The sequence below is a fragment of the Nerophis ophidion genome, linkage group LG04 (genome assembly GCF_033978795.1).
Source record: "Nerophis ophidion isolate RoL-2023_Sa linkage group LG04, RoL_Noph_v1.0, whole genome shotgun sequence".
Classification (NCBI taxonomy): domain Eukaryota; kingdom Metazoa; phylum Chordata; class Actinopteri; order Syngnathiformes; family Syngnathidae; genus Nerophis; species Nerophis ophidion.
In genome coordinates this window covers 23149036-23168573 of record NC_084614.1, presented here as the reverse complement: position 1 = coordinate 23168573, position 19538 = coordinate 23149036, and the positions used below count along the sequence as shown (strand labels likewise).

The 19538-nt window shown below is 40.4% G+C and overlaps 1 protein-coding gene across 3 annotated transcripts; it reads right to left on the bottom strand.

Moving 5' to 3' along the window:
• Window positions 1-152: 152 nt before the first annotated feature.
• Window positions 153-19538, bottom strand: hax1 (HCLS1 associated protein X-1). Of its 3 annotated transcripts, XM_061897487.1 has the most exons (8): window positions 19347-19488; window positions 17324-17408; window positions 16768-17012; window positions 16501-16691; window positions 16367-16430; window positions 5919-6052; window positions 5411-5513; window positions 153-365 (listed from the first exon to the last, which is right to left on the bottom strand). In XM_061897487.1, exons 3-8 carry the CDS (start codon window positions 16991-16993, stop codon window positions 292-294), a joined length of 792 nt encoding a protein of 263 aa, XP_061753471.1. In that variant the 5' UTR covers window positions 16994-17012; window positions 17324-17408; window positions 19347-19488; the 3' UTR covers window positions 153-291. The 3 variants fall into 3 exon arrangements, with proteins under 3 accessions (XP_061753471.1, XP_061753469.1, XP_061753470.1); XM_061897485.1 differs by lacking the exon at window positions 17324-17408 and having other exon boundaries at window positions 19347-19538; XM_061897486.1 differs by lacking the exons at window positions 17324-17408; window positions 19347-19488 and adding an exon at window positions 19059-19200.

The following is a 19538-nucleotide window of genomic DNA, read 5'->3' as shown; positions in this document are numbered from 1 at the left end:
CTGTGTAAAACACACATCTCAGGGAAACAACGTTTCAATCATTTCAGGCTTCATTTACATCCACCAACATGCAACTAATACTTTGGTCATTACACTGACCATTATATAACACCAAACGGTCTAAAATGCTGCATGCAAACCGCAACAACATGTCAATCTTAAGATTCTTTATTTTGATTCGTCATCAACACTCTCCCATCCATCCATACTTCTATGCGACAATAAAAAAATAAGTCATTATTTAGCGTTCTCACCTTTCACCATATAGATTTATACAAAACAGTTATAATATCACTTCAAGCCTCCAAAGAGCTTGGATAGGAAGTTGTCATCATTGGGCATGTCTGAAAATGGGCTGCGAGCACCTACAATAAAAAGCATGACATTAGAAACCTTTACTTATTAGAGGTCATACAGGCGTGGTCAAAAGTTTACATACACTTGTAAAGAACATAATGTCATGGCTGTCTTGAGTTTCCAATCATTTCTACAACTCTTATTTTTTTGTGATAGAGTGATTGGAGCACATACTTGTTGGTCACAAAACACATTCATGAAGTTTGGTTCTTTTATGAATTTGTTATGGGTCTACTGAAAATGTGAGCAAATCTGCTGGGTCAGAAGTATACATACAGCAATGTTAATATTTGGGTACATGTACCTTGGCAAGTTTCACTGCAATAAGGCGTTTTTGGTAGCCATCCACAAGCCTCTGGCAAGCTTTTGGTTGAATTTTTGACCACTCGTCTTGACAAAATTGGTGCAGTTCAGCTGAATTTGTTGGGTTTTCTGACATGGACTTGTTACTTCAGCATTGTCCACACGTTTAAGTCAGGACTTTGGGAAGAAACCAAACTTCAATGTTTTTTGTGACCAACAAGTATGTGCTCTAATCACTGTATCACAAAAAATAAGAGTTGTAAAAATGATTGGAAACTCAAGACAACCATGACATTATGTTATTTATAAGTGTATGTAAACTTTTTGCCACGACTGTATATAGTATGTACCAGAGATCGACCAATATATTCGAGTAGGCCTATAAATGATATTTGAAGCCAACGTTAATTTGCAGTCAGTTATTTAAACATAAATAGTACTCATCAGTAAACAGCTGTTTTTTTTAAACATAATTTTTTGGGAAACATCAGACCAGTGGCGACAATCTTTTATGCAGCGCTAATGTGATTAATTTATCACCAACAAACATCACAAGATTTCACAAACACCTTTATTATGTGGCTCTAAGATTGGGGTCCCCAAACTACGGCCCACGGTCCCGAATATGGTCCGCCAGTGTCCAAAACCTGGCCCGCGGGAAGTCCCAAGCTAGACAGACAAACCAAATTTTGGTCTGTCTGAAAAATTGTGCAATTTATAATTGCCACAACTAACTAACTATAAGCCTCAGATATAAACGTTTCAAAATTATTTATTTACACAGAAAGTTTTGTAAATATTTATTTACATACCTTAATTGTTTCCAAACGGTGCCTGTAACAAGGCAGTAAAATGTTTGATCACACAAAACAAAAGTCATTGTCATGGACCCACTTGCTGAAAAAGTTAGCTCTCTAATCAGCTAAAGAGATTCAATCACTCCATGGTTCATTTCACTTCTTGAATAATTTACCAACTGAATAATTTCTGACACTGAAACAATATAAAAATAATGCCATTGTAAGTTAATAATACTAACACAGACACTTGTAAACGTGTTAAAATATTAGCTAATGCTAACGACACTCGCTTGATTACATTACGATAGCATGTACAAATATGCATGAAAACCCTTGTTTCTCATATTAAAACAGATGACAGCCAATTCGACTTTGCCGTTTTATTTTTAATGAAACAATAGAAAATACGTACTCGTATAGTAGTACACTTGTTATTAGTGAGAATATACTTATTTTAAGGTATTTTTGGGTTCATTGAAGTTAGCTAATTTTACCTGTTTTGGAAAGTCTTGACAAGCCAAAATTTCTTGTTCTATTGGCAGATAATTTAGCTTAGTTCAAGTAAAATACCCCTCATTTTTGTATTTTTTTTTTTCTTGATTTTGAACACTGACTTTTTGCAGTGTGGGAGATGATCTAATTTCACCAATTTGGATAAAAAATATTTTTTGCAAATCAGTAATTATAGTCTGCAAAGTATGTGTTGTTGTTGAGTGTCGGTGCTGTCTAGAGCCAGGCAGAGTAACTGTGTAATACTCTTCCATTTCAGTAGGGGGCAGCCGGTAGCTAATTGCTTCGTAGAAACAGCGGGAGGCAGGGTGCAGGTAAAAAGATGTCTAATGCTTAGACGAAAACTAAACAAAAGGTGAGTGCCCTCAAGGAAAGGCATTGAAGCTTAGGGAAACTGAACTGGCTGCAAAGTAAAAAAGAACACAATGCTGGACGACAGCTAAGACTTACTGTGGAGCAAAGACAGCGTCCACAATGTACATCAGAACGTGACATGACAATCAACAATGTCTCCACAAAGAAGGGTTAAAAACAACTGGAATAGTCCTGATTACGAAAACAAAGTAGATGTGGGAAATATCGCTCATAAGGAAGACATGAAACTGCTACAGAAAAATATCAAAACAAGAGAAAAAGCCACCAAAATAGGAGCGCAAGACAAAAACTAAAACACGACACAGGAAAAGAGCGAAAAACTACAAATAAGTTACCTACTTTGAGACAAGGCTCTTTTGATGCATGGTGGGTTATGGTTTAAAGTCATATCTAACAATTGCGACAACGACTTTTTACTATCAACTGAGTTTCGTTTTTTATTGATTTCTGCTAGTGGTGTGCCTCCGGATTTATTCAACGCGAAAAATGTGCCTTGGCTCAAAAAAGGTTGAAAAACACTGGATTAACTAAAGAACTCCAGCCGCTAGATATTGGTGTCAACGGGGCATTCAAACTTAAACTGCGAGCTGCGTGGGAGCAGTGGATGACAGAAGGCGAACACACATTCACCAAGACAGGGAGACAGCGCCGGGCGACTTACGCCACTATATGCCAATGGACCGCGGATGCCTGGACTAAGGTATCAGTGAACTGATACATTAGCTTTCACAAAGGCCGGAATCATCTCTGAACTACCAGCTAACAGCGACGACACTGACTCGGATTATGGCGAGAGTGATTCGGACATGTTGGATGCCGTAATCGTCCAACTGTTAAACTTGGACACTGAGTATGGAGAATTTGAAGGATTTGTGGACAAGGAATAAACTAAAAAAAGTGAGTGTGTTGTATTTTACATGCTACAACTGAACAAGGTTGGGAGATAGGATCATTACCATTTCAACAATGTTGAGTTATTGTGAACGCGTTTAATAAAGTTTGACTGACTGACTTATCTGACTGTTTTGTTTTGCTTAATTCGCCTTATAGTTAGGTGCGCCTTATATATGTCTATAGTGCAAAAAATATGGTGAGTATATACTTTATTGGCATTCCAACCATCCATCCATCCATCCATCTTCTTCCGCTTATCCGAGTCGGGTCGCGGAAGCAAGGAAGCCCAGACTTCCCTCTCCCCAGTCACTTCGTCTAGCTCTTCCCGAAGGGATCCCGAGGCATTCACCGGCCAGCCGGGAGACATGTCTTCCCAACGTGTCCTGGGTCTTCCCCGTGGCCTCCTACCGGTTGGACGTGCCCTAAACACCTCCTTAGGGAAGCGTTCGGGTGGCATCCTGACCAGATGCCCGAACCACCTCATCTGGCTCCTCTCGATGTGGAGGAGCGGCGGCTTTACTTTGAGTTCCTTCCGGATGACAGAGCTTCTCACCCTATCTCTAAGGGAGAGCCCCGCCACTCGGCGGAGGAAATTAATTTCAGCCGCCTGTACCCGTGATCTTGTCCTTTCGGTCATGACCCAAAGCTCACGACCATAGGTGAGGATGGGAACGTAGCTCGACCGGTAAATTGAGAGCTTTGCCTTCCGGCTCAGCTCCTTCTTCACCAAAACGGATCGGTATAACGTCCGCATTACTGAAGACGCCGCACCGATCCGCCTGTCGATTTCACAATCCACCCTTCCCCCACTCGTGAACAAGACTCCTAGGTACGTGAACTCCTCTACTTGGGGCAGGGTCTCCAATTTGTAATAATCTGCTTGTTCTAGGTGGCTAGCAATGCAGATAATAGGAGTAATCCTTTCTGCCTCTAAATGATTTTAAATGCATCCAAAAACCGCCAACAAATTGTTATAAGCACTAGCAAGAGCAAACTATTTTTAGCCGCGCCGTGATTACAGAGAGCTACTGCATCATGATCGCCACTAAGTTAATTCTTAATTAGAAATCATGCCTCACACTTGGATAATAAAAGGTTGTCGCCATAAACTGAGCTCTGTGACATCCAACTTATACCTGAAGATGGTGAGAAAGACTCAAGACATTGGTCTACGTCGTAACATTTTTTTTAACATTTTGTGTGGATCATGATTAATTCTTAATCTAAACAAAAATTTAAGAACATCCTATCAGTCAGGATTCCAGTGAAAGCAGACATTGTAATTTAAGTGATCGTTTTTATTATGTTGGTAGATGCTATTAGCAATAGCAATACTGCTACATGATGCTTGTTTCACCCAAAACTGGATCTCTTTAACACACAGCTTCTAAAACATGTAGCTCATCCACCTTATATTCAGGCTAAAAAAATATAAGGTTCTGGATTATCATTTGTCGCAAAGTGGTCCGTGTTGTCTCTCAAGAAGTCAGACATGATTAGTAGTGTTGTTGTTGTCGAAGGAAAAAGCAAGCGTAGTGATGCGTCTGTGAAATTACTAAATAAGAATGCTTAAAATAAGCAAAATACGTAAATATTACATGTTATTATGAATGTGCCTGTTATATATATGGATATACTTACCGTGTGTATATAAAACGCTAGAGTTTTGTTTGTGTTTTGAGCGCTTTATAGGCAGGAGAGAGCAAATCCCATTGGCTACATTAATAACTGGCTTTTGCTAGCGTTTATTTACAAATTACAAAGCATAAAAAAAGAAAACCACAAGTGTTCCTGTCTTACATTAAGATTGTGAATGATTGGCAAAATTTAAAAAAAAAGTGCATTTCCCCTTTAAATACATTTTGAAAATGCTGGGCAATTTTGCTGGTGCTTGAGCAGTGGTTATTACTTCGTACTTCACCAAATATTCTGGTATCATGTGTATATATATATATATATATATATATATATATATATATATATATATATATTGTATCTGCCAATGTAGTTTTGTTGTAGTTATGTTAAAAAAAGGGGTCAGATACCGATTTTAAAAAAAGCCGATAGATTAAAAAAAAAAAAAAAAAAAAAAAAAAAGAGGCCTAAACCGGTATATGTCAAAAGGAAAAATATTGGTGCAAATAATTGGTCGATCTCTTGTATGTACTAACCCTGAATTTCTGGTCCCGTCTGATGCCCTGCACCACCTGAGCGGGTCATGGTGGTCTCCTCGTTGCCTTGGCCATCTCTGATGACGCGGCGCTCTTCAACTGTCTGTTGTACACCAAACACACAAACATTAAATAAGTTCAAGTTAAGTTAAAGTACCAATGATTGTCACACACACACTAGGTGTGGTGTAATTTGTCCTCTGCATTTGACCCATCCCCTTGTTCACCCCCTGGGAGGTGAGGAAAGCAGTGGGCAGCAGCGGTGGCCGCGCCCTGGAATCATTTTTGGTGATTTAACCCCCAATTCCAACCCTTGATGCTGAGTGCAAAGCAGGGAGGTAATGGGTCCCATTTTTATAGTCTTTGGTATGACTCGGCCGGGGTTTGAACTCACAACCTACCGATCTCAGGGCGGACACTCTAACCACTAGGCCACTGTTTTATTTTTAAATACTAATCAAAACTGACCAATTTTTATTAACCAAACAGTCTGTAATGCCCAACTCACCCCATCAGGCTTCGTCACCTTGGTGATGGTGACTGACTGGAAAAACGATCCGCTTTGAGGCAGTCTTGGTGCCTGGCCAGCAGGGGGCGCCAGAATCTGATCCAAACCACCAGAGGACACTGCAGAATCCAAATCTGGAGATATATTTTTTAACTTTTTATTTAGGAATATTGCATTTGAGGCCAATGGAAAGGTACTTTTATTCGTTTTGCCATTGTTGTTGAATCTTTTCCAGAAATTACTTTCCACATTATTTTTCAAATCATTTTATGGATTCTGTGAGGAACAACTTTTAAGCTTTGTGAATTGCTCTCCTCTGACAGGGTCTGTCCTGCCTCTTTTTAAAACGGCGGTGAGACCCCTTTTGAAGAAGAGCAGCTTAGACCCAAATACAAGTACCGACCAGTATCTAACTTAAATTTCTTAAGTAAGATTTTCAAAAACCTGTTTTCAATCAATCAATCAAACTCTATTTATGAAGCACTTTTCATATATAAAAGAAAAGCAACACTTTCCAAAAGCTTTCAAAACTTAAAAACATTACCTCGGTGACCCAGATGCCCCATTTTCACAGAGGGAATTTTGGTGAAACTTAGATAATAAAAAGTTCAGGTTTGGTACTGCTGGATATAAGCACCGCTTCTGATACTGTAGACCATCCATCCATCCATTTTCGACCAGTGGTTCTCAAACGGGGGTACGCGTACCCCTGGGGGTACTTGAAGGTATGCCAAGGGGTAGGTGAGATTTTTTTAAAACAGCAACAATTCAAAAATCCTTTATAAATATATGTATTGAATAATACTTCAAAAAATATGAATGTAAGTTCATAAACTGTGAAAAGAAATCAACAATGCAATATTCAGTGTTGACAGCTAGATTTTTTGTGGACATGTTCCATAAATATTGATGTTAAAATATTTCTTTTTTTTGTGAAGAAATGTTTAGAATTAAGTTGATGAATCCAGATGGATCTCTATTACAATCCCCAAAGAGCCCACTTTAAGTTGATGATTACTTCTATGTGTAGAAATCTTTATTTATAATTGAATTACTTGTTTATTTTTCAACAAGTTTTTAGTTATTTTTATATCTTTTTTTCCAAATAGTTCAGAAAGACCACTACAAATGAGCAATATTTTGCACTGTTATACAATTTAATAAATCAGAAACTGATGACATACTGCTGTATTTTACTTCTTTATCTCTTTGTTTCCAACCAAAAATGCTTTGCTCTGATTAGGGGGTACTTGAATCAAAAATATGTTCAAAGGGGGTAAATCACTGAAAAAAGGTTGAGAACCACTGCCGTAGACCATCACATTTTATTAAATATTAGACACCTGGTTGGGCTCTCGTATTGTTTTTAATTGGTTATCTCACAGACAAATGTTTTTATCGGAGTATGGATACCTGTTTCTTAGGAACTCATTATTTATCGTAGGTGGGGTTCAACAAGTTAAAAGTTAAAGGTACCACTGATAGTCACACACTAGGTGTGGTGAAATTACCCTTTGCATTTGACCCATCCCCTTGTTCCACCCCCTGGGAGATGAAGGGAGCAGTGAGCAGCAGCGGTGGCCGCATTTGGGAATCATTTTGGTAATTTAGGCTTAATATTAGGTCTGATACTTTTTAATTTTTATATGGTGCCTCGTGAGACGTCATTGGAGATCAGTTTCCACAGTTATAGTGCATCCGCAAAGCATTCACAACGCTTTAGTTTTTCAACATTTACACATTTAGCTATGTTATTGGCATTATTATATGCTATTCACAAATGAAATAAATACCATTTGTTTAAATTCTACACAAAATACCCATCCATCCATCCATTTTCTACCGCTTATTCCCTTTCGGGGTCGCGGGGGGCGCTGGCGCCTATCTCAGCTACAATCGGGCGGAAGGCGGGGTACACCCTGGACAAGTCGCCACCTCATCGCAGGGCCAACACAGATAGACAGACAACATTCACACTCACATTCACACACTAGGGCCAATTTTAGTGTTGCCAATCAACCTATCCCCAGGTGCATGTCTTTGGAAGTGGGAGGAAGCCGGAGTACCCGGAGGGAACCCACAAAATACCTCATAATGAAAATGTAAAAAAAGTTTTTTTTAGAGTATTTCGCGATATAATCATAAGAAACTAATAAATCACATGTACATACGTATTCACAGCCTTTGCTCAATACTTTATTGAGGCACCTTTGGCAGCAATTACAGCCTCAAGTCTTTTTAAATAGTATGCCACAAGCTTGGCACTTCTATCTTTGGGCAGTTTCACCCATTACTCTTTGCTGCATCTCTCAAACTCAGGTTGGATGGGAAACGTTAGTTTTCATCCAAGATGTCTCTGTACATTCCTGCATTCATCTTTCCCTCTGTTTTGACTAGTCACCTAGTTCCTGCCACTGAAAAACATCCACACAGCATGATGCTTGAATTCTACTCGCCCTGTCTTGTGGAAAATGCACGCGCCCATGCGTGCCGGTGCCACGTAGTAAAAGCATCTACTGCTGCTGAGTTCTCCTCTGCCTTTTATTCCGCCCCGGACACCTTGCCCTTTCCGTCTTTAAACACAGAAGCTTTCAAACTTGTTGTCAAGTTATTGATTTCATTGCTCCTTTTAAATCCATGCGCCATAAGGCTAAAGGTGAGCTATGGTTAAATGACGTCACAAGAGGCCAGGCGTCAGTGCAGACAGGCAGAGCGTAAATGGAAGAAGGATAAGCTTTATGTTTCCTATGCTATCATGAAAGACTCGTGGAAAGAATATCAGAACATTCTGAGTGTAGAAAAGAAGCAGGTAACCCATGCTTTTATTTCATCAAGTTTGGACTACTGCAACTCACTCTACGTTGCAATGAACCAGGCCTCAATCGCTCGATTGCAGTTAGCCCAAAATGCTGCTGCTCGCCTTCAAACTGGCACTAAAAAACATGAACAAATCTTTGCATCCCTTTACTGACTCCCAGTTCATTTTAGAATTGATTTTAAAATATTGTTTGTTTGGGCAGCACGGTGGAAGAGGGGTTAGTGCATCTGCCTCACAATACGAAGGTCCTAAGTAATCCTGAGTTCAATCCCGGGCTCGCGCTCTTTCTGTGTGGAGTTTGCATGTTCTCCCCGTGACTGCGTGGGTTCCCTCCGGGTACTCCGGCTTCCTCCCTCCTCCAAAGACATGCACCTGGGGATAGGTTGATTGGCAACACTAAATTGGCCCTAGTGTGTGAATGTAAGTGTGAATGATGTCTGTCGATCTGTGTTGGCCCTGTGATGAGGTGGCGACTTGTCCAGGGTGTACACCGTCTACCGCCGGAATCCAACTGAAATAGGCTCCAGCGACCTCAAAACAGACAAGCGGTAGAAAATGAATGGATGGATGGATATTGTTTGTCTTTTAATCTATTAACGGATTAGCGCCACAACATATGTCAGACCTTTTAAAAATGTACACCCCCACAAGGTCTCTGAGGTCAGCTGATCAGTTTCTTCTTGTCGTCTCGAAAACCGGTTTAAAATCCAGAGCTGATCATGCATTTTCTTCTGTTGCTCCAAAACTTTGGAACAATACCACTCTTCCTATTCGGAAGGCTCCCTCTTTAATAACTTTTAAATCACGTCTCAAAACATATTTTTACTCTTTGGCTTTGAAACCAACATTAGAGTTGTGTGATTTTAGTCTGTTTTATTTTCTCTGAGGTATTTCATGTACGTATTTATTATTTTATAGTTAAATATTTTATATTATTGAGTCTCCTAGTGTGTATGTCTCTACTTCTGTGCAGCACTTTGTGAAACTTCTATTTTTTTTTATAAATAAAATGAGCGGTGCCTGGTTTCCTCCAAACATGACACCTAGCATTACGGCAGCAGAGTTCAATCTTTGTCTCAACTGACCAGAGAATTTAGTTTCTCGAGGTCTGAGAGTCTTTCAGTTTGATTTTGGCAAACTTTTTCAAAGGAATGGCTTCCATCTGGCGACTATACCATACAGGACTGATTGGTGGATTGCCGCAGAGATGGTTGTCCTTGTGGACCTTCAAGACAGCAAATATTTTTCGGTACCCTTCCCCAAGCTTGTGCCTCGAAACAATCCTGTCTCCGAGGTCTACAGACAATTCCTTCAACTTCATGCTTGGTTTGTGCTTTGTCAAGTGTAAAGCCTTAGATGTGTGCCTTTCCAAGTCATGCCCACACAACTAAATGTATCACAGGTCCAATTAAGGATGATCAGTTGAAACAAAATGCACCTGATCTCACTTTTGAGCTTCATGGCAAAGGCTGTGAATACCTAGCACATGTGCTTTCTTAGTTTTTTTATTTTTAATAAATTTGCACAAAAGAAAAATAGAAATGACAAAAATGTATTTATTCCATTTTGGAATAACAATTTAACATAAAATGTGGTAAAAAATTGAAGCGCTGCGAATACTTTCCAGATGCACTAGATGTTGATACACACAGTTGTACATTGCTGTGTCTCTAGATGACACAGGAGCAATAGATACCCTTTGAACTGCATTTTAGACATTGAGTCATGGATGGCAGTGAATTTCCTACAGCTCAACCAGGACAAAACAGAGGTTTAAGTAATAGGCCCTGAAGGCCAGAGGGAGAAACCATCATCATCCATCCATCATCTTCCGCTTATCCGAAGTCGGGTCGCGGGGGCAACAGCCTAAGCAGGGAAACCCAGACTTCCCTCTCCCCAGCCACTCCGTCTAGCTCTTCCCGGGGGATCCCGAGGCGTTCCCAGGCCAGCCGGGAGACATAGTCTTCCCAACGTGTCCTGGGTCTTCCCCGTGGCCTCCTACCGGTTGGACGTGCCCTAAACACCTCCCTAGGGAGGCGTTCGGGTGGCATCCTGACCAGATGCCCGAACCATCTCATCTGGCTCCTCTCGATGTGAAGGAGCAGCGGCTTTACTTTGAGTCCCTCCCGGATGGCAGAGCTTCTCACCCTATCTCTAAGGGAGAGCCCCGCTACACGGCGGAGGAAACTCATTTCGGCCGCTTGTACCCGTGATCTTATCCTTTCGGTCATGACCCAAAGCTCATGACCATAGGTGAGGATGGGAACGTAGATCGACCGGTAAATTGAGAGCTTTGCCTTCCGGCTCAGCTCCTTCTTCACCACAACGGATCGGTACAATGTCCGCATTACTGAAGACGCCGCACCGATCCGCCTGTCGATCTCACGATCCACTCTTCCCTCACTCGTGAACAACACTCCTAGGTACTTGAACTCCTCCACTTGGGGCAGGGTCTCCTCCCCAACCCGGAGATGGCACTCCACCCTTTTCCGGGCGAGAACCATGGACTCGGACTTGGAGGTGCTGATTCTCATTCCGGTCGCTTCACACTCGGCTGCGAACCGATCCAGCGAGAGCTGAAGATCCCGGTCAGATGAAGCCATCAGGACCACATCATCTGCAAAAAGCAGAGACCTAATCCTGCGGTTACCAAACCGGAACCCCTCAACGCCTTGACTGCGCCTAGAAATTCTGTCCATAAAAGTTATGAACAGAATCGGTGACAAAGGACAGCCTTGGCGGAGTCCAACCCTCACTGGAAATGTGTTCGACTTACTGCCGGCAATGCGGACCAAGCTCTGGCACTGATCGTACAGGGAACAGAGGGAGAAACATTTACCAAAATTACTAGATCAGGGTCTCTGCAGGATACAACATGTCAAATTTAAGACTTTTTAGGACTTTATTAAGACCATCTCGAAAATAATTTAACACCATTTCTAGAAGCTTCCCTCCTTGATGGCTGCACATCTGGTTACTAAACACTTTATACGTTTCCATCTAGCAGGTTCAACCATGCATTAAATTGATCGTTCAGAAGACACAAATCGTTGAAGTTTTACTTGCCCATCTTATTACCCATCCATTTTCTCCGCTGCTATGCTAACTTAGCTGTCAACACATGCAACCAGGTGGTGTTTGATAAATTTTGACCGGGCAGCACAGTTAGTCTCGCTGTGTAGTTAGTTACATTATAGCGTCATAAAAAATTTAAATATTTCAAAACGAGTCTAAAGTTTATGCATGTTCAAAAAAAAAAGTAACGTCAATAGATAAAGGCCTTTCAAAATCATATTTAAGACCTTTTATGAGACTTTAAGGCCTTAAATTCCAATTATTGGACTTAAGACTTTTTTAGACTTTTTAAGACTCCAAGGATACCCTGTAGATCTATAAAAAAAATCTGGGCATGATTTTTGACTTAGAGCTGACTTTTATCCCACATATCAGAAAAAAAATTTTTTATCGTCTTAAGAACATAGCCAGTGTTAGCCCGTTTCTCTCTTAGGCTAACACGGAGGTGCTACTGCATACACCTTCAAAATGAGTGTTTTTACGTGAAAATAAATGTGAGTAATATGATAGTATACACTATATACAGTATATAGTGTACTATTTGGGAGGGTTCTAATCTTTTAATGGCTGTTAAGTAGAGGAGACACTTACAGCGTGGATCTACGTGAGCTTTATTTTTCAACTCACATGTAAGCAAATGTGCCACAGCATCAATTCTGGTCCTTCAACGATAGCTATTTTTTCGGAAATACATATTCATATATTACATATAGCCTATTCTTTGTCCACTATTGAAAAGGGATGCACCAAAAACTTGGTCGTCTAAAATCGCTTTTTCTCCCAGAAACCAGATGTGATGAAATATCCACTTCCGCTGGCGACTGCGTCTTTGCCGGCGCACACAAGTCACGTAGCTTGCCCATTAAGCCATTAATCTAAAAGTTGTTCATCTGTGACATTTAATTCATACTCAGATGTGGAGACAAACACACATTAGAAGACAGTATCTGCAGGTAGACTTTTTCTTGTTAACCCTTCGTGTGCATCACGAATAATTCTTCATATAAACGGAAAGATATGGACATCCTACTAGTGATCATTGAAGTAAGAGCAGACATTTTACAGTAAGCTAGTGTTTTATTATTTTTGTAGTTTGTATATCTTATTGAGCACTTCTCAATACTGCTACATGAAGCGTAGTGTTTCACTAAAGTTGGATCTGTTTCGCAAACCTTCTAAAATAGTAGCGCATCCTTCTTATATTGAGAATCAAAAACTAATTGTTCTGGATCATAATTTTCCCTAAAGTAATCATTGTTGGCTCTCCCAAAGTCTGGATGATTTGCATTGTTGTTGGTGAAAAAGGAATCTGCGGTTCCTACCACTACGTCACGCGATGACGTGTCTGGCTTTCTCATTATTTCTCAAAATGGCTCAGGAATCTCCATGAGATTGGTACTTTTTTGATCATATACTTAATCACAAACTTTGTAAGTCTTTAGGTGTCATAAATCAAATATATATATGATAATAGCTTCAATATAGAGGCAACTTGTTTATCCAGTCTACTAGTACCTTAACATCACATTTCTGAGCATAATTTTTAAGTATGACAAAAAGTTGCAATTATAGTTGCAAGTCCAAGACGTTAGATGGCAGTAGTGTATAGTTTATTGAGTAGTCTAGTCAGTCTAGCCCAGCGTTTCTCAAATTGTGGGGCGCGCTCCACTAGTGGAGAATAGAGACATGACAGGTGGGGCGTGAGGAACGTGAGGAAATGTCACTTTAAATTTTTTCTTTTTTTTATTATAATCTTCAATTTTTTTTTTTTTACTAAGCTTTTGTTTTCTATACACACTGTAAATCACTTTGTGATTCTGTCTGTGAAATCCGCTATATACATAAATGTAAATTACTTATTTTTCCTGTAGGCTTCAAATTTCTAGGTAGGAGCGAACGTTTGACAGACATAGCTACAGTAACTAATGTGGGCGGGGCTAAGCGGAACAAACTTTCGCACGGATGGGTAGCAGGCTAATGTGTGAACCACTATTACACAAAATGGATAAATTTGTGACTCGCACCTCAAAGGTTGTAGAGCCAGAGCCAGAGCCAGCGCCTGCAGGGAAACAAAAATGTGACGGGCCTAAACAACCAAAAAGCCAACCGAACAGAAAATATGATGAAGGGTATCTTGCTCTTGGATTCACGGCAGCGGTGGTGGGGGCAGAGGAAAGACCCCTGTGTGTTCTGTGTCTAAAACCTCTAGCAGCAGACAGCATGAGACCCAACAAATTAAAGAGACACCTCGAGACCACACACCCCTATCACGTCAATAAGCCACTTGATTTCTTTCAAAGAAAACTGTCAGAGTACCGTCAACAAAATTAAAAGCTGTCCCACTGTCAAATGACACAGTTGCGAGATGTATATGAGACATTGCAAGTGATCTTGAAGAACAACTCGTAGACAAATGAAAAGAAAGTTGTTTTGCTTTACAAGTGGACGAAGCTACTGACAGCCATAAAGACTGTCTGTTCATCGCATACGCCCGCTTTGTGAATGGCGAGTCACTGTGCGAAGATTTGCAAATGCGTAGCTCCTTTTTTTTTTTGCAAAGATTGCAAATTGCTACTTTTATTTTATTTATTATTGAACTTAGTGCAAGTGATTTGATTTATTATTGAACTTTATGCAAGTTAAAACACTTTTATTTGATTTACTATTGAACTTGATGCAAGTTATAACACTTTTATTTGATTTATTATTGAACTTGATGCAAGTTATAACACTTTTTTTGATTTTTATTGAACTTGATGCAAGTTATAACACTTTTGTTTTATTTATTATTGAACTTGATGCAAGTTATTTTATTTATTATTGAACTTGATGCAAGTTATACCACAGCTGAACAGTTATTTTATTTATTATTGAACTTGATGTTATTTTATGTTATTGAGTTTGAATGTATACAACTTGATGTTACTTGATGTTCAATAAATTTGAAAATGTTAGGCTAGGCATTAGCGTTCTGTTGGGGCGATGGGGGAAGGTGGGGCTTAACAACTCCCCCTTGTCCAAAGTGGGGGATGACAAAAAAAGTTTGAGAACCACTGGTCTAGCCTTTGCTGAATGTAGTGTTTTGTTGCACCCTAAAAAGGGTTAATATTGTACTTAATACAGACAATGTGCATATTAGTTGCAGTTTTCACTCACAAATTTGGAGGTGTTGAAATCGCCATGTAAAATTGCCATTTCTAATAAGTAGCATGTCAATAGCAAAGCCAATGTACACTATATTGTCGGAAGTATTTAGCCACCTGCCTTTACTTACATATGAAATTAAAGTGCCATCCCATGGATTTGTCCAAAATGTTTTGGTATCCTGGAGCATTCAAGGTTCCTTTCACTGGAACTAAGGGGCCAAGCCCAACTCCTGAAAAGCCAACCCCACACACAACCCTATAGTTCCTCCTCCACCAAATTTCACACTCGGTACAATGCAGTCCAAAATGTACCATTCTCCTGGTAACCTCCAAACCCAGACTGGTCCATCAGATTGCCAGATGGAAAAGTGTGATCCATCATTCCAGAGAAGGCGTCTCAACTGCTCTAGAGTCCAGTGGCAATGTGCTTTACACCACTGCATCCCACGCTTTGCATTCAACTTAATGATGTCTGGCTTAGATGTGGCTGCTCGGCTATGGAAATCCATTCCATGAAGCTCTCTGCGTACTGTACGTAGGCTAATTGGAAGGTCACATGAACTTTGGAGCTCTTTAGCAACTGACTGTGCAGAAAGCCTTTGCACTATGCGCTTCAGCATCCACTGACCCCTCTCTGTCAGTTTACGTGGCCAACCACTTGGTGGCTGACTTGCTGTTGTTCCTAAACTTTTCACCTTTCTTATAATAAAGTTGACTTAAGAATATTAAGAAGCGAGGAAATTTCACGACTGGATTTGTTGCACAGAGCGGTAAATTCTTTAGCAAATGGTTGTAGAAACAGTCTCCATGTCTAAGTGCTTGATTTTATACACCGGGCCAAGTGATTAGGACACCTGATTCTCATCATTTGGATGGGTGGCCAAATACTTTTGGCAATATAGTGTATATTAACATCAAGCTAGCACATTTTTGGATTAGAGGAGCCTTACTTTACTTTTATTGTAGCGTTATTTTAGTCAAATGCTTTGTTGGCCATTGAAAACATTACTACAGGTAGTTTGCTCTTAGGTCTGCTGTAGTAATTGCTAAGTGACGAATTGCAAAGAGCCAGATGAGTCCGCAACCAGACGTGAGGTCAAGCGCAACCATGATTCAGTGGAAGGACCAGTGGGATTCAGTTGGCGCCAAAAAGAAAGCACCGGATTTGGAACCCATCCCTAGCATTTTTTAAGCACATTATGTTGCAACTTGTATGTGCATGAAAAGTTCTGTATAAATAAAGTTTGATTGATTGACTGATTTAGGCTTCTGTTTAGATCAAATTGTCTTAAGTTTAAAATGCTGCCTGTTGCTCAGGCATGCACTTACAGGCTTTTGAATGCAATTTCACGTGCGTAAAAGTGGTTTTACACACCAATGATGTCAAAATACACATGGATTAAACCCACCTTGGTCTTCTCTGCGCTCAGCTTCTGGAACTATCCGTGGCCTTTGACTCCAAACATCGTTGAACTGAGGAAAATTTGAACAACAGTCAAACGATTTCAGTGAGAAAAATGGTACATAAGTAGTGTCTTTTTACTTTAGAAAATGGTGTCCACCCATGAAATGGCGAGTTTGGGAATTCTGGCGACTCATGAAAATGAGATGGATTTTGGCGGGACCCTCGAGCATCACTGTCAGGGGACTTTAGCATGAAGTCTCGGAGGGGGTTGCCGCTTTTTCCCTTGTCCGGTTTGTCCTGCTGTAGTGGTGGTGCAATGCTGGGAATACCTACAAGTCAACAATTAGAGCACTAAAAATGGCTGCTTTCTCAGTGTGTGGTGGCTATTAAAATGTGGCACTTCACCGGAATTTGGCATCGACTCCCAGCGCCCGAGCTGAGAAAACATCTCCTCCATCTCCCTGAGGAAGTGTCCAAACAGGGGAGGCTCCTGCATTCGCATTCCGTCAGGGCCAAAGCTGAAACCAAACCTCCAGGCTCTGTCAAAAGGAGCCTGCTGTTCCCCGCCGAAGCAATCATTTTCAAAACAATCTTCACAATCATCCTCGTCATCGTCTTCATCACGTGCCATTGTATCAAAGAAGGGGTCCCTACAAAATGATTAAAAGGATTAAAAAAACATTTACATTGAGAGTTAGTTTGCCGTCACAAAGGCATCAACTTCATTGACCTGGGAATTGTATGTTAATTGACGGGAAAATAGTTTGTCTTGAAAACTTTTTTTTTCTTAAAGGCCTACTGAAATGTGATTTTCTTATTTAAACGGGGATAGCAGGTCCATTCTATGTGTCATACTTGATCATTTCGCGATATTGCCATATTTTTGCTGAAAGGATTTAGTAGAGAACATTGACGATAAAGTTCGCAACTTTTGGTGCTGATAAAAAAGCCCTGCCTTTACCAGAAGTCGCAGATGATGACGTCACAAGGGTGAGGGCTCCTCACGTCCTCACATTGTTTTTAATGGGAGCCTCCAGCAGCAAGAGCTATTCGGACAGAGAAAACGACAATTTCCCCATTAATTTGAGCAAGGATGAAAGATTCGTGGATGATGATATTGATAGCGAAAGACTAGAAAAATAAATAAATAAATAAAGTTTTTAAAAATAAAAGGCGATTGCATTGGGACTGATTCAGATGTTTTTAGACACATTTACTAAGATAATTCTGGGAAATCCATTATCTTTCTATTGTGTTGCGAGTGTTTTAGTGAGATTAAATAGTACCTGATAGACAGAGGGGTGTGTCCACGGGTGTCTTGAGGCCAGTGTCTCAGGTAAGTCACGGCAGATACAAGGACGGCGCAAACTCCACAGATCTCGGGTAAGAGGCGACTTTTTAACACCGAAACCTGCTGGTTGACAAGTGGTCGGGGAACATATTCGCTTGACCGCTCTGATCCATAGTAAAGCTTCACCTCCGGTAATTTTAACAAGGAATCACTGTGTGTTTGTGTGGCTAAAGGCTAAAGCTTCCCCCCTCCATCTTTCTACTTTGACTTCTCCATTGTTAATTGAACAAATTGCAAAAGATTCAGCAACACAGATGTCCAGAATACTGTATAATTGCACGATGAAAAGAGACGACTTTTAGCTTGACGTCACGGGCTGTTAGGAAATATGAGCGCTGCGCACACACACACAGCTAAATGTCGTCTGCTTTAACCGCATAATTATACAATGTTTTGGAGATCTGTGTTGCTGAATCCTTTGCAATTTGTTCAATTAATATTGGAGAAGTCAAAGTAGAAAGATGCAGTTGGGAAGCTTTAGCCTTTAGCCACACAAACACACGGTGATTCCTTGTTTAAAATTCACAGAGGTGAAGCTCTACTATGTATCACAGCGAACATGGATCCCGACCGAATGTCAACCAGCAGGTTTCGGTGAAAAAAATTTGTGGTAAAAAGTTGCTTCTTACCGGAGATCAGCTGACCTTGTGCCGCCCATAAAGCTGCCGTCGACTTCCCTGAGACACTGCGTGTCAACACATACCCGTGGACACACACCTCCGACTATCAGGTACTATTAAACTCACTAAAACACTAGCAACACAATAGAAAGATAAGGGATTTCCCAGAATTATCCTAGTAAATGTGTCTAAAAACATCTGAATCCGTCACAATGCAATCGCGTTTTTTTTTTTACTTTTTAATTTTTTATTTTAGTCCTTTGCTATGAATATCCTCAAACACAAATATTTCATCCTCGCTCAAATTAATGGGGAAATTGTCGTTTTCTCGGTCTGAATAGCCGTTTTTGTTGGAGGCTCCCATTAAAAACAATGTGAAGATGTGAGGAGCCATCAACATGTGACGTCATCGTCTGCGACTTCCGGTAGAGGCAGGGCTTTTCTGTTAGCAAGCAAAAGTTGCAAACTTTATCGTGGATGTTCTCTACTAAATCCTTTCAGCAAAAATATGGCAATATCGCGAAATGATCAAGTATGACACATAGAATGGACCTGCTATCCCCGTTTAAATAAGAAAATCTCATTTCAGTAGGCCTTTGAGAGAGTCTAAATCTACTCCATGCCACTACATTATCTGTTCATATTTGGCTTGTATATTTACCTCCAAACCTTTCAAAATATGCACTGATGCATGTAAACAAACAGTAGCCTAATGGGACTCTTGCCCTACATCTGAAACCCGGAAGTGCCTCGAGGTCACGTGATTCCAGCCAATGCACTAAACGTAGGGAAAATATCGGTAGTTGCATTTTTAAAAAAGACACCATTAGTTTCCACAAGTTTAAACTATAGTTCTACCTAATTGAAACCAGCTATAAGAAAGCCCCTTGATACATTGTCATATAAAATCTTTAACTTCTTGGCAGCGCAAAGAATGAGCCGCCGTGTGCTAGCTTAATGTTAGCTTCCAGCTGTCAACTGTGCCACTTTTAGCTTTCGGTTAACAAACTCACCTTCGTCCACGATAATGGCCGCCAGGAACCCCAAAAAAGCCTCGAAATACGTCAAACACGCTCATTCAGCCTCGTGTGACATAAAACTAGAGAATTACTACAACGCTTAGTTGGCAAAAACTAGGCAAAATAACTGCGCAGAACCAGGACTGTCAAGTGTCGTAAAGCATTAGTAGATGACGCAATTGCCAG

What these genes read in the sequence shown, in the direction of transcription:
- hax1 (XM_061897485.1), bottom strand. Translation starts at nt 19,411, where the DNA reads ATGAGCGTGTTTGACGTATTTCGAGGCTTTTTTGGGGTTCCTGGCGGC. An exon ending in GGTGGACACCATTTTCTAAA is followed by an intron (nt 16,431 to 16,500) that starts GTAAAAAGACAC and finishes AATTTTCCTCAG; the next exon opens with TTCAACGATGTTTGGAGTCA. An exon ending in AGGTGACGAAGCCTGATGGG is followed by an intron (nt 5,514 to 5,918) that starts GTGAGTTGGGCA and finishes GGTGTACAACAG; the next exon opens with ACAGTTGAAGAGCGCCGCGT.